General features: G+C 43.3%; 2 protein-coding genes across 2 annotated transcripts in view; both read right to left on the minus strand.

Moving 5' to 3' along the window:
• slc46a2 (solute carrier family 46 member 2) overlaps positions 1-3,514 on the minus strand; it is a 16,049-nt gene extending 12,535 nt beyond the window's left edge. The window contains exons 1-3 of the mRNA XM_080874936.1: positions 2,763-3,514; positions 971-1,141; positions 171-389 (exon numbers count right to left, since the gene is read on the minus strand). Of these exons, the coding sequence (XP_080731062.1) occupies positions 171-389; positions 971-1,141; positions 2,763-3,236 (864 nt within the window). The 5' untranslated portion in view covers positions 3,237-3,514. The remainder of the gene's footprint in view (positions 1-170; positions 390-970; positions 1,142-2,762) is intronic.
• A 2,270-nt stretch (positions 3,515-5,784) lies between these two features.
• Positions 5,785-14,591, minus strand: part of palm2akap2 (PALM2 and AKAP2 fusion) — an 84,234-nt gene continuing 75,427 nt past the window's right edge. Inside the window, 6 exon segments of the mRNA XM_080876615.1 lie at positions 5,785-8,549; positions 11,169-11,347; positions 12,136-13,436; positions 13,438-13,592; positions 13,779-13,880; positions 13,986-14,084. Of these exon segments, the coding sequence (XP_080732741.1) occupies positions 8,412-8,549; positions 11,169-11,347; positions 12,136-13,436; positions 13,438-13,592; positions 13,779-13,880; positions 13,986-14,084 (1,974 nt within the window). The 3' untranslated portion in view covers positions 5,785-8,411.

Consider the following 14,591-nt stretch of genomic DNA (forward strand, 5'->3'; position numbering starts at 1 on the left):
GGGTGTGCTCATTAGCTAACAACATACCAATCACCAACCAACCGATGGCTAAGCTTAGACACTAATATTTAGAATTGTCCCGTCTGCTTAAAATAGAGTTAAAACTAGCAGTGTTACTTTTATCCCATCTTTTTTGCATCAAATCACAAAAATGGGGTAAAAAAACTTACTAGAGTGGCGTTCCAGCTGAGTGGTGCTCTCAGCACAAAGGCGCCCAGTACTTCAATGGCTCCGCCCACTGCAAAGTCGTACAGGATGGCAGCCACAAACAACAGAGCCACATTCACTCTGTTTATCTCAACAGGAGCCTCGACAACTGAAGAGTTAGTGGAGGCGCGTAACAGTAGGTGGCGGTTCTCCTCCGGCTCTCCATCGCTTACACCTTTCACCTTTAATAAAGACGGACATGCGTGGTATATGAGCTCGGCGAGGTGGTAGAGCGAGCACGTGTGGCTAAAACTGAAGGCAGAACATGAATAAAGATGGTTCTAGTTATAAGACACATAATTACAGATTAATGTAATTATTCACATTATTATTACAGCAGCATGTTTAATGATCGACAATTTAGCTTGCTGTTCTTTATTTTATGTCATAGATGTACTTTTAGGTCATTAGGTCATGGTGAGGTCACCAAAAAGAAAGAAGTTTTTTTTTTCTACTTTTGGCTCTGTATGATGTCAGTAGGATCAGATCCTCTGAATGTGGTTATCTCTACCTGGTGTTCAGAGCCCTTTTGTTTTGAAGGGGCAGCTAATCAGAAAAAACTTACCTTTAAGGGGGGAGGAGCTAGAAGCAAAGTGGATGAAGGGCCATTATAAAATATACTGTGAATCATGCAAAGCTGATTCACAGTATATTTTTTGATTCCAAGAATAAAAATAAAAATAAACAATTAGAAATACACAAAAAACACATGGCTACACTGGACCCCCGCCCCCTCTGAACCCTCTCACGTGCACACACTGACCTGCAGCAGGAAAATGGAGTGTAAGAGGCAGAGCAGATGCAGCAGTGTGCTGATGATAAGCAGGATGGTCCCATGTCCCAAACTGGAGCTGTACAGGTGGAACAGATGGCCAGAAGCGAGGCTGCCCACCACGCCTGCTAACCCATACATGAACTCCACCCTCATCAACACCTGCAAGGGGGCACAGGGTTATTTCTTTTAATATAAATCAGTTAAGTCTGTGAAGGTTCTCAGTCAGGAGAGACCAAACAGCCACTTCACAAGAGCATGGCACAACACAGAAGAGCCACCTCCACAGGACAAGACTCAGCAGTCCATCTGCATCTTAAGGATAAAGGACACTCTTTCGAGGATGCCAATGTTCACATTTTGGACAGAGAGGACAGATGGTTTGAAAGAGGAGTGAAAGAAGCCATCTATGTCCACTGTGAGCGACCATCTTTGAACAGAGGCGGGGGTTTATGACACAAACTCTCTGCCATCTATAATCCAGTTTTGAGCTCCCTCCCCAGACGCCTTAACGCCCACTCACATCCTGGGCCATCTGACCTCAGGAATTCGCATGATAAGGTGGGGCCAGGTTTCACAATGAACACACCCGAAACTCTGGCTGATTGGGACCCACACCCAGTTTCACACCTTGGCTCAGGCGATTAGAGGATCATCAGGGGGTCCTTTTGTCCCTCTGTGGGGGGATACTCCCACTAGGTTTATATCTGGGACTCTCCACCATTTGACCTTAGAACTGAAGAAGCTTCTCGGATGAGAGGTGAAACGTCTTCAAGCAACTTAAAGAAGTCCAGACGCTTTTCTCTGCAAGCTCCTTTGAATAAATCAGTTAAAGGAAACTGTTTTGCTTTTGTTTGGGTTTTTTTTTTCCAGTTCAATTCAGCTGAATCATGGAGTAAAAGCCATCTGTCACAACGGGTTTGGGGGTGAAGGGAGGCAAACAGGACAAAGAAACACTGTGGAAGAGGGCAAGAGTAGTAATAATAACTTAATAATAACTAATGACTACATGCAGATTGGTGTATTAACACAGGGAGTGAAGATGAAACGGTGCATCATGGGAAGCTCCCAGCTTTCTAGGCCTATTGCAGCACAACTAAGGAAGGATTCAGGGTCACTTGATCTAGAACTATCATCATGCTTTATCAAAAAGGAAAGTCTTAAGTTTAATCTTAAAAGTAGAGAGGGAATCCAGACTGGGAGCTGGCTCCACAGCAGAGGGGGCTAACCCCTGAGTGATTTGGTAATTAAATGTAATTTTCTTTTTGACCGCCTGTGTGCATATAACATGCTTCCTGAAGCACAGTACTCTCAGACTAAGAGGGGGAAAGTGTTTATGGCTTTATGTTAAAAGTTTAAGCTTACTTTTTTTTTTAAGTTCACTGAATATATATTTGAGTTGTATTGTGTTTCTTTTAGGTACAACATCTGTATTGCATAGATTTTAGTTAAAAGAGGTGACGCAGACTCGTATATCGACCAATTGTGCTCACATGAGCAATAAAACATAAAGGCCATTTTTAAATAAGGGAAATCCCTGAAAACAATAATAGCGAAAGACTGAAAAATCTGGAAAAAAAAAAAGAGAGAGAGAGAGAAAGAAAGAAACGGTCTTCTTTAATGGCCCAACTTATTCGTTTATATCCTTGTAATTCTTAGTTTTTGCACATTATCATCAGTTTTACAGTCAAACACAAAGTTTTGTGATTGAAAGTAAGTTATTTTGAGGCTCCTCTCGGCGCTCCTTCCACGGCTTTGCAGCTGCAGCACGCCTGTAACTCACCTTGGAGCGGTCGGCCGCCGTGGAGCCGAGTGAAGCTAGAGTCATTACACCGGGCCAATATGCGGTGAACCCGCCGGAGAGCCCGAGGACAGTCCCCGCCGCGAACATCACCTGCAGCGGCAGTTTTAGAACGACTACCAGGAGCAGGATGACCCTAGACAACAGGTAGCCGGTGAGGGGGGACACGATGGGGGCTTTCCTCCGGCCGCGGTCGCTCAGTCTTGCCAGGAACAGCGCAGGAAAGATGGGAGTCAGCTGGATAATGAGGTTGTTGATCATGTAGAAGTCGGTCATGGCTTTCTGCTGGGCATCCTCACTGGAGTGGCCCGGGTCGGTAGCGTTGGCACAGCGGTCCCAGACCACCATCTGCAGCGCGGTATCAAAGAGAGTGCTGCCCAGCTGCTCGAGCACGATGATCGGCTCGATCTGCCGAAGCATCGCGAAGGCTGCTTGACACAAGTTCGGTACCACCATGATCTGGATTGTTGTAGCTTTGTAAAAAAAATAAAGATGACCGTCTTCTAGGACTGCTTCCGTCAGTAGTAAGTGAAGGGTGTGTGCGCGTGTGCTTAAAACTAAGCAGCCTCACCGAGGAAACACGCCCACTTCCTCATCCCCTGCTGCTGATCTGCTGGCTTCAGTGCACTCTGTCAGATTTTAGGAAACCACCTTCTTTCATCAGGCTCTGGGCCACTATTTACATTTTCATCATTACCATTTCTCTGTGCTCCCTATTATATCTCCACACAAATCATCTCTCGTTGCATTTATCTAGGTTTGAGATATAAAACTGAAACACAACTGAGCTGCAGTCCAAAACATGGCATTAGATATGAACCCATTGAAGGCAGTTAATCCATCTCAGCTGGTATACTTTCATTTTCATTTTTAAATAAATTATCAGTGTGTGACTTTAAAATGTGAAAAATGCTGATAAAAGACCCAGCACGCACCACCCATGTAATTACACAGGTATTGCAAAGCCAAATCAAATGTGCAGTTCCTGTAAATTTCTATGAAGAGCTGTAGGCGAAGTAGATATCGCATGCATACAACAGCACATATACAGGCATTACCGCCAGCTCATTTCAAGGTAAACCAGAAAGCAGGTAATCCAGGAGAAGCCTGAAACAGGAAACATTTAATTTCCTTCCAATAAACAGCAGTGACTGCAGTCTTTGTGGATAGGCTTCTGCTAGAGTGGTCTCTGTTGTATGTTGATAGAAATAATTTGAACTGAAAAAAAGCACATTCACAATGGGTTCCCACAAGCTCAACAATGCACTAACCACAAGGTACTTTCAAAAGCTGCTGCTTACAGCTCACAAATAGAACTCAAGGAAGTGTCTGTGAAGGTTCTCAGTCATCCAGGTCATCGTAGTCAAAGGAGCTTGCAGAGAAAAGCGTCTGGACTTCTTTAAGTTGCTTGAAGACGTTTCACCTCTCATCCGAGAAGCTTCTTCAGTTCTAAGGTCAAATGGTGGAGAGTCCCAGATATAAACCTAGTGGGAGTAACCCCCCCCAGAGGGACAAAAGGACCCCCTGATGATCCTCTAATCGCCTGAGCCAAGGTGTGAAACTGGGTGTGGGTCCCAATCAGCCAGTTTCGGGTGTGTTCATTGTGAAACCTGGCCCCACCTTATCATGCGAATTCCTGAGGTCAGATGGCCCAGGATGTGAGTGGGCGTTAAGGCGTCTGGGAAGGGATCTCAAAACTGGATTATAGATGGCAGAGAGTTGGTGTCGTAAACCCCCGCCTCTGTTCAAAGATGGTCGCTCACAGTGGACATAGATGGCTTCTTTCACTCCTCTTTCAAACCATCTGTCCTCTCTGTCCAAAATGTGAACATTGGCATCCTCGAAAGAGTGTCCTTTATCCTTAAGATGCAGATGGACTGCTGAGTCTTGTCCTGTGGAGGTGGCTCTCAGGCGATTAGAGGATCATCAGGGGGTCCTTTTGTCCCTCTGGGGGGGGATACTCCCACTAGGTTTATATCTGGGACTCTCCACCATTTGACCTTAGAACTGAAGAAGCTTCTCGGATGAGAGGTGAAACGTCTTCAAGCAACTTAAAGAAGTCCAGACGCTTTTCTTTGCAAGCTCCTTTGACAACTCAAGGAAGTGTTTGCTTGTTCAGTTCTGGTCCGATAATGAGACATACCTCCTTCAAAATGTTTGTAATGTAAAGTGTACTCTATGTATACTCCCTGGCCAAGTCAGTGGGTAGCTGTTCAACTGCTCCTTCATCATTCAATCATATGGAGACATAAGTTTTTAGGCAGGTAGACACAGTCAAAAAGACATAAATTCAAACTGTGCATCACAGTTAGGAAGATATGATCTAAGTGACTTTAAACACAGCATGGTTGTTGATGTCAGATAGACTGGTCTTAATATTTCACAAACTGCTCGTCTGTTTACAGAGAAGGATCCAAAAAGAGAGAAAACATCCAGTAAGTGGCAGTTCTCTGGATGAAAATGCCCTGTTGATGTCAGAGAATGCGCAGAATGCTTTGAGCTGATAGGATGGCAACAGTAATTCAGTTAAGCACAGAAGCAGATGGGCTACAGGAGCAGATCACACCAGGTGCCACTCCTGTCAGCTTAGAACAGGAAACGGAGACTGAAATTCTATTGTACACCAAAACGGGACAATATCCATCCATTCGTCCATTTTCAACTGCTTATCCAGATCACGGGTGCAGCAGTCTCTAACGTGAAGCCTAAATGTCCCTCTAACCAACTGCCTCATCCAGCTCTTCAGTAGGGGACACCGAGGCGTTTCCTGGGTATTCCTCTGGGCCTTATCCTGGTGGGACATCAGTCAGAACGCCTGGACAATAGAAGATTAGAAAAACTCAATCTCTGCTGCCACATTCAGAGGATAGGGTCACAGCAAAGTGTGAATGAAGTGTCCCTTTGGTTAGTGTATGTATATGGACAATGAAATGATCCCCCCACCTCCGCTTCCAGTATTAACACTGAAAACACATGCAAATGAACCACTCAGGAAACCCACATGTACAGGTTTTGTTTTTAATGAGAAAATATTCATAATATGTATAGTGGGTGTGTAACTGTGAGCCTTACATGTGCTATAAAATAACAAAGCAGAGTATGAGCATACAAGTGGTTAACATAGGAACAGGGGTTATACTGTGTTTATATTGTAGTAATAAGATTGCTTTATCACACACACAGACAGTGAGTTCCACACTGGAGAAGCTCTGTAGGCCGAAAACAAGCTACCAGCATTTAAAATGATAAATAAAATCATCTCTGCACCATAAATTCAAACATCAAAATCATAATAATAATAATTATAATAATAATAATAGATCACACCATTCAATAATTCCTCTGTGTGTACGTTTCATAAGCGACTCTAATGAGAACTTTGATTGGTTCCCACAAGGATGAAAACCTTTTCCGTCCTGTTGTCTTTTAGCCTTTAAGTCAAAAATAATCTCATACCAGCGTTAAAGACACTTCACCTCTGCTGCACCACAGAAGACCCTGAAAGGAGAACTTGGATGATTCTCTGGAACATATGTGTGGGTTTTAATATTATTTGTTCTGGGTTTGGTGGAAGTGGACACCGCAGAGGAATGAGTCCTTGATTTTCACTTTTGGTTTATGGCGTTTGTGCCACGCTTTCTTGACAAAGCATATCACAAGACAGTCGAGTGGAATAAGTTGCAAAGGGTGGCTTGACTTGATAGGTTAGTAGATGTCCAGCAATTACATCTGTGGTTTAGCTCAGCGTACATTCAGTGTGTTTGGAAGCAAAGAGAGAAGTTGCTGCCTTGCTGAAGGGCACTTGGACAGGTCAAAACTGTGACTTTTGGTTTACAAAAACGATGTTGTTTCTCCTCACATCTGGACGCAGAAACGAATCTCAAAGGCTACGACAGAGGAATACAATCAAAAGTTGTCCAGAAATACCGTTTCCACAGCCAGTTTGACACATTTCTACTTTTCATTTTAAATTAAAGACAGTCTGTTATACTCCAGGGAGAAGTGTGGTTGTGTTAAAGTGTATTTACTGTTTTACTCTTGAAGCTGAATCCTGTTTTTCCTCGTCACTTTGTATGATTTCAACACTTCAAAACACAAAATCAATGTCATTCTGCAAAATTCAGTCACAATACAGTTAGTAAAAAAACAAAAAAACCCTTACAAGCCCAACTTACAGCACAGCTCAGCGTCTCGAAAGACCTTTATTGCCTTCTTTTTGCCACTGCACTTTTTTTTCAGCTGTGCTTGTTTCAGGTTAGGAAAGGAGTGTGAATCCATTCGCACACTTGTACGCCTTAAAAAGGACGTGGAGAGCTCAGGCTGGTGGGTTTTCTCTAAATAACATTCTGTTTTGGTATAACGACTTCTTATAAAAACCTTTTTTGATTATTTTTTTCATCAAACTTTATCCTCGGCTAGCAAGTAGATACAGACGTTCATAGGTCAAATACACAGTCCTACCTCAGTATAATACATGAAACAACTGCTTACATCATCAGAAAGCACAGGTCAACAAAGCGACGTAGCCAACAAAAGTAAAATAAGTGATTTTTTTATATAAAACCCCTGACCCAGCCCTTTAATTAACACACAAATTCACTCAAATGGTGTAAGCACTACCAGCAGGTAGTGCTACCCCCCCCCCCCCCCCCCTTTCTGTTTGCACTGGAAAAGAAGCGATTACAGGCAAACTTTCTATCTAAGGTGGTTGCTTATTTTCCCTAAGGTCTACCGACAGTGTAGTAATGCAGGATAGGAGAGGATACAATACATACCGTTCACCGACAAGCACTGGCGGTCTAAGGCAAGTTTAGTTTTGCTAGTTTTGCTAATTTCTTGACTAGCATTTAACACAAAAAGGATGCTGACTGCTCAAAATTCAGTAAAGATGCTTGACAAGAAGGCAAAAGCTCCTGGCAAGCGTGTCAAACTTGTGTCATATCTGCACTGTGCCATTATGGGCTCTGAAAGTGACGCTTTGGGGCACCTTTCGGTTCGGTTCTTGGAAAACACAGCAGCTTTCCAGTAGTAAATCCAGGTAAAAGTATTTCTGAAATTACAAAAACTAAGAGGGTGATCTGGCCTCTCCTTGTCTACTTCCTCTCAGAACTTTCTTTTTTTGAATAGCTGCATCTGCCTATCTTTTATATCGTCCTCTTGATTAAAAGCGTTCCACACTTTCAGAAGATGACTGTGGTTATTATATAGCACGCGCAGATGAAACCACCATCAGAGAGTCTCAGGCAACCAGTCAAAATAAAAGCTTTAGATCTTATTTGAATAATAGCATAAAGGTGAAAAATCCTAAGAATATTTCAGTCATTTAGCATCTACCAGCTATTAAAAACACTAAACGTTGCTCTAAAACCACCATCAAACACCTTTGAAGTGTCTCTTTTATTGCTGACCACCTTCACATATTTCCCACATCCTCAGCCCCTTAACATGCTAATATACCTTCAGTTTTCAGGTCCAAAAAGCCCCACTGGTTCACACTGCTGGGGTCATGTGATCTTCAGATACTCTTAATAAAATAAATAGTTTTCCTTCCTGCTTTCTCACTTTTCCTTCAGTCTTTCTCTTCCTTCATTCTCTCCAATTGGCTTGTTAGTTGTCTCTGAAGGGAGTTTTTTACTCCTCCTCCTCCTCCTCCTCCTCTTCTTCCTCCTCTTCCTCTTCTTCCTTGCCTTCCTCATTGGCATAGATGCCGGCTTCCCACTTCAGCGCCATGTCGCTTTTCCTCCTGGTCACACGAGTGGCCTCCAGAACCTGATGATTACAAAGCAACCAATCAGATGCAAGTGCGACCAGGAGCAATGTAATTGTTACAAACATAAAAAACAACAACAACAAAAACCCCAAAACACGCACGCCACAGTGACTTTAACATGACATGCAGTGTATGTCAAACACTGAGGGCGCGCACATCTAATCACTTTAATTAAATGACAAAAATAAAGAGCACCTGCAGTGTTTGACAGCAACAACAAAAGTAACTTTACTCCATTTCAGGGAAAATTCATGCTTGAACACCACATTAAACGTGTCCAGTCATTATTCCTCTCCCACACCCATGCTGATACTCACAATCACCTTCAAGCAGACAGACAAGGACAAGGGGAAAAGATTTCTTTGTCAACTGGAATCCAGGGTAGATCAGGACAGGGTGTAGGTGAAGTGGATTGTGGGTAGTGGCAGAGGGCTGACAGCAGTCATGATGATAGAAAAGTATGGACATGAGCTTCTCAAAGCTTAGGCCAATTACGTAGTGTCAGATTGAAGCACACCCAAGTACCGTATCTTTTAACGACTACACACTTTTGAATATCATTTACAAACATATTTATCATATATAGCTATATGGCACCATTAAAATGGCTCCTTCTGTTTTAAATATTGAAAGAAACTTTTTAAATCAACACTCTATACAGCATGTACATAAATTGGAATGTGTGGATTAAAGGTTCACACCAAATCCACGGACAAGCACATGCAGCACCAACACCACAGAGCAGAACAAGGAAATGAGAGTACAACCAGACCTGGGAGCAGACATAAAAACACATGTGGGTTTTGTTCAGAAAGTGCCCTGTCTATGGTTTCCAATCTACCATCTACATTTTCAGCACTGGTTTCATTTCTAAAAGACTGACTGAAGGACAATTAGAAGATGAAAACAACAAAGTGGAAGTGGAACTCTTCTCATTCTGACTCTGTAACTGGACTCGGGAAGTCAAAATCACTGTGAATAGGCAGTTTCTTCAGGTGATACTGATACATGCTACACTTCTGTGCAAAGGTTTTAGGTAATAAACACATTTAGATTCTTATTATTAATAACTGAATGTAATGAGGGACCCAAAGTCCAATTAATAAATTATGATCCCAACGATCCAATGAGACACACACAAGTAATGCAAATTTAAACTCACTCTGATTATTTTAATAGAGCTCTTTTTTTATAAAAAGGTTTTTATTACAGGAGCTTCATGTTTATTGCTCAGCTGGGAGTTTGATGATGTTCAAAACATAACAGCAGGTTATGGTATTAAAGGAAACCACATTCATAACTGTAACTTCTTTTCTTTCATAGAGGATAATCCAGTATATTCTCAGCTAACGGGGTGGAAGCACTGAAGCACTTTTCCTGAGTCTTTAGAGAATCCAGCCAACTCTTAGTATGGCTCCCATGGGCCACTTAGTCCAAATACTCTTCCTAAACAAAACTGACTATTCAAGCTCACCCTAGTATCAACACTGACTCAGAAATAGCTTATTTTGAATCCAGAGAGGCCATGATGCTGTAAAGGGAAAGGGTCCTCACACTAAATATTAACCAGATTTCTTTTTATTGTACCCTGAAGAAAGCTTTATGGAAGTGGATCTAAATCCATCCTTAGTTCACGTTTAGTACCTGAAACTTTTGCACAGCACTGCATAAAGCTGATTTTTGCCATCTACTTGGACTCTGTTGTATATGAATCTAATGTGTATGGTCTGACCCAGGTCTGTCAGTAAAGGCAGTTACAGGAGGGAAGAGATTCCTCAGGTACCTCAGTGGTTACCTCGTTAGCCAGCAACAAACGGGCATACTGATCAAGAAGCAGGAGAGAAGCAACAGTACACGAAGTCAACACATGTGATGCCATCATGGATAAACAAAAGCACAATTAGCAACAACATCAGCATCTAACAACTGCGCAGCAGAGATGTTTGTGTGGAATAAATTCAGTGAAGTAACTTGAAGTATGTGATCTTACAGCAGCTGGAATGAAATGTTCCCTCCCAGTGGATCTGCTGTGTGTGAATATGAATTTGAGCGTGCGGTGCTCATGAACTGAAAAGTGAAACTTCTGTCTGTCATTTCTGATTACGCAACATTTCCAACAATTTCTTTGTGTTTGCGTGCCAAACCTTTCACCTTTTCGTGAGACCCCATTTTGAATACATAAGCGTTCTGGTGTCGAATTACATTTATTACAAAACATTAAAAAAAAGACAAAAACATGGGGTCAGGACAGAAAGCCCCTCTTACTTTCACTCTGACTGTTTGACTCTCTTCTCTTCCAGGCTGGGAATTACCCTTTGGTGATGTACAGTATGTGCTCATACCAGGTCACGGGCGTTGACATTTAGGGGAGGTGATTTAACCAAAGCCCGGCTGAACAAATACGTATTATGTGACAAACTGGGTCATCTCTTGGCACTTTCACAGAGATCAGGGGATTTATAATAACTGATGCTCACAACTACTACATTAGTTTGTGGTGCTTTGTATTACGCGTTTTCTGCAACAGAAAGCTTTTGATTTTGCAGTGAAAAGCACCTCAGTCTCTTTCTCTTATTCTGTGTCTAGTCATTTATCTTTCCCTGGGTTGAAATACTTACACTGTTGTCCTCAATTTTCTCTCTCCTCTTCACTTTGTGTGTTTCGTAGTCTTCCATAAGAGTCTGCATGAAGTTTTTGGGTCGTGATCCTCCAGAGTCCTCGCTGCCAGCATCAGACAGGGCTCCTTCAGAGGTCGAGGGGGAGACAGGTGGAGCAGGTCGAACTTTCTCAATCTTTCCTGCAAACCCCAAAAATAAAAAAAATAAAAAAAATCCATACTATGGGTTATTTAAACATTTTTTTAGTTCTTTTCTTTTTAAAAATTGTTACATTTACATCGTTTGGAGCCAAAGCTATTGTTCTTAGATATACATAAGACACAGAAAACCTGTGCTCTGCCTGCTATGACTGAGGAAAGAGCATGCAAGCAGTCATTTTGTGGGTGGTTGGACTGACTGATTCTTATACAGCACTTTTTTACTTGAGCACTCAAAATCTAGCTTTATACAACATGCCTCATTCACACCCATTCACACAAGCACTTTTTCTATACTTAAGTGCTTTCTATCTAACATTCACACACATAGATACTCGGATGGACGCATTAAAGAGCATTTTAATCTTCAGTATCTTGCCTAAGAATACTTTGACACACAGACTGGAGCAGTCGGGGATCTGACCAACTTCCAATTAGTAGATGACCTTTTCTACCTCATGAGCTACTTTTAGACCATTTCTAACATAGGGCTTTTCCTCCTTTACCACTCTAGAATAATACAGCATGAACTTTTCCTTGTGCTGCTGGCTGCATGGCTCTCTTCTGTTAAAAAAAGAAGCTAAAAAAAACTCTTTCTTTTAGTCACAGGAATTCATAAACAGCAAATTTACATGCTAATATTTACCCATTAGCTTTCCAACTGAGTAATGTTGAAGTTGATGGGTTGATTCTGGCATTTAAAATAAACTAATAAGCTTGTTAACTGTATGACTGTATGACCCTTGTGAGGACCTGCAGTACTAACTGACCTGGCGCTGTCCGTGCTGTCAATGTGAGTCTAGTTGGCAAACTGTTGCTCTTCATCTTATCTGTGGGGGAAATAGTGGCGTGCCGCATCCCCGTCCTCACAGGTCCATGACTACTGCTGGAAGTGCCGCTGGGCCGGACAACAACGGTAGGCTGCACCTCCCTCTGCTTCTTCAGTTCTTCCTCTCTCTGCTGAGCTGCTCGGATCTCCTCTTCAATCATGGACAGAGTTCGCTGCTTCTTGGAGCGCAGGCGGAACGGGCCGCTAGCCGCCTCCACCTCTGGCCCTCGCGCTGCTGTCGCCGTGCTACGCAGTTCAGCCGCCTCTGAGTATTTACTGAAGTAGCTGAACTCTGGTTTCTCTGGGCTTGGAGGAGACGGGGGACGGTATACAGGGGTTGGCCTAGAGACAGGAGCTGTTGTGGCAGGAGCAGGCACAGGCGCAGGAGCTGGGGCTGGAGCTGATGAAGCAAGTGCTCTGGTGTAGGAGGACTGGATTTTAATCCTGGGACCTCCGTCTCTGGGCCTCTGTGGTGGTGAGACAGGCTGAGACGGTGGAGGAGAAGGCGTCTGGAGCTGTGATTGTGCTGGTCTTGGGGACTGCTGTTGCTTCTGAGCCTCTTGTGATTCTGATGGCTTCTCTTGGGAAACAACTCTCACCACTGGCTGCCTGTCTGGCTGTGGGGATGAGTTGGATGGCGCAGGACTGGAGGACACAAGTGACTGGAAACTGGGGGCTCCACCAGAAGACACAGGGGAGGAAGAAACTGGCACTGGGCTGCTTGTGGATACAGAGCATGGAGATGCAGGGGTACTCAGCTGTGAAGAATTCAAGTCAGCTTGCTGCCAGTCTTCTACGTTTTCAGCTGCTAGGGCATTTTGGATGGCATTTTGAACAAGAACCCCAGCGTGGTACTCCAGCTCATCTTCTGTTGGACTGCCACTCATCTGCCCGTTGACTGGAGTAGTTGGCTGAGGGGTAGGTGGTGACACAGGGGTAAGTGGCAATGGGGTAGGGGGTAGCGAAGCCCCGCTGTCAGAAACGTTATCCAAGCTAAATATAGTAGTGTCCTGAGAGCGGACTGATAACTCGTCCAGTCCTGAGTCAGACTCCTCTGGGTGAAAAGCTGGATGAAAATGACCTTTTGCTTCCTCTTCCTCAGGTAGGATTGTCATCACAGCTAGCGCACATGTGAATTCATCTTTAGTTCTTTCATCAGACCAGGTCACGTGCGTCTCCCCAGTTTCTGCAACAATGTCACTGCTCCCGTGGCTGCCCCTGGCTGTGGATTTCGAGAAGGGCAGAGTATATTTGAGGAGCTACATCCTTCTTGGTAGCCTCCCCTTGCAAAAACTGCTTCCTAGCAGAGGAGAAGTTGATCTGCTCCTCCACGATGTCCTCCTTCCTGGTTAGCTCCGAATCAAGGGTTACCACTGTGGGAGGGCCTGACACCTGAGGCTGCAAAACAGATGAGAGTACAGAATACAAAAGAGTCAATTAGAAAACTGCACAGCAATGAGGCTTAAGACATCTTTATTTAATCTATTACAGTCCAAATTTATCATGCTTCCTCAAAGTCAAAGAACATGTTTGAGTGTGTGAGCTTGAGCTCCTTTGTTTTGTGCATGTGTTTGTGTGTCTTACCTGTGTGTATGCATAAGTGTGATTATGTCGCTGCTGTTTCCTCTCCTGGTACTTCCTGAGAGACTCGAGCTTATCTGCCTCTAGCTGTTCTTCCAAAGGGATCTTGAATGATTTGAAACAACAAAATGGCAAATCAATCAATTTGTCATTAGGACAACACAGTTTAAATGAAAAACGAAAACTACCAGAGATTAAATGGTGATCTACCTCCTGAGGAGGGTTCCACCAGCGCTGAGCAATCGAAGGGTTTTTCTTCACTGCCTGGTCTCTGATCAGCTCCTGACGCTCACGCTCCAATTCCTGAACCTGACATGGAAAAACAAACCAGGAGAAGAAGAGTGTGAAAATGTACAAAGAGAATTTCCAATAAACTAGTGCACCAACAAGGAAACAAAGAAAGTTTTTATTGTGTATTGTGTACTGGTTAATGCCATCTTACAAGTAATGCTAACAGCTTTTCAAGCAACGTCAGTGTCACACAATCGTGTTGCGGTAAAATCACAGCAGTTGTGTCTCGATCATTCAGTGTAAGGTGCTCATAAATCTCAGTCAGAGCTGTCTTTTTTTCAGAACAAACCACTAAAGCTCTTTCTGTGTCTGTTCCATTACTCAGCAGTTTTTCTTCCTTGGAAATCTGCAGCATGACGGGAACAATTTCTCAAGGAATTAAGTTGTACTCCTTGCAAATAGTAACCTTGCAAAATCCCGAGTCTTTGCCAAATCTTTTAGTGTATGAGTAAGTGTAACTATTGTGGGAAAGTGTCGCAGTTTCAGGCTTCTCCTGAGGCCTGTGGGAGGTTACATTTTGGACTG

Source organism: Rhamphochromis sp. 'chilingali', assembly GCF_963969265.1.
Source record: "Rhamphochromis sp. 'chilingali' genome assembly, chromosome: 2".
NCBI classification, from domain to species: Eukaryota; Metazoa; Chordata; class Actinopteri; order Cichliformes; family Cichlidae; genus Rhamphochromis; species Rhamphochromis sp. 'chilingali'.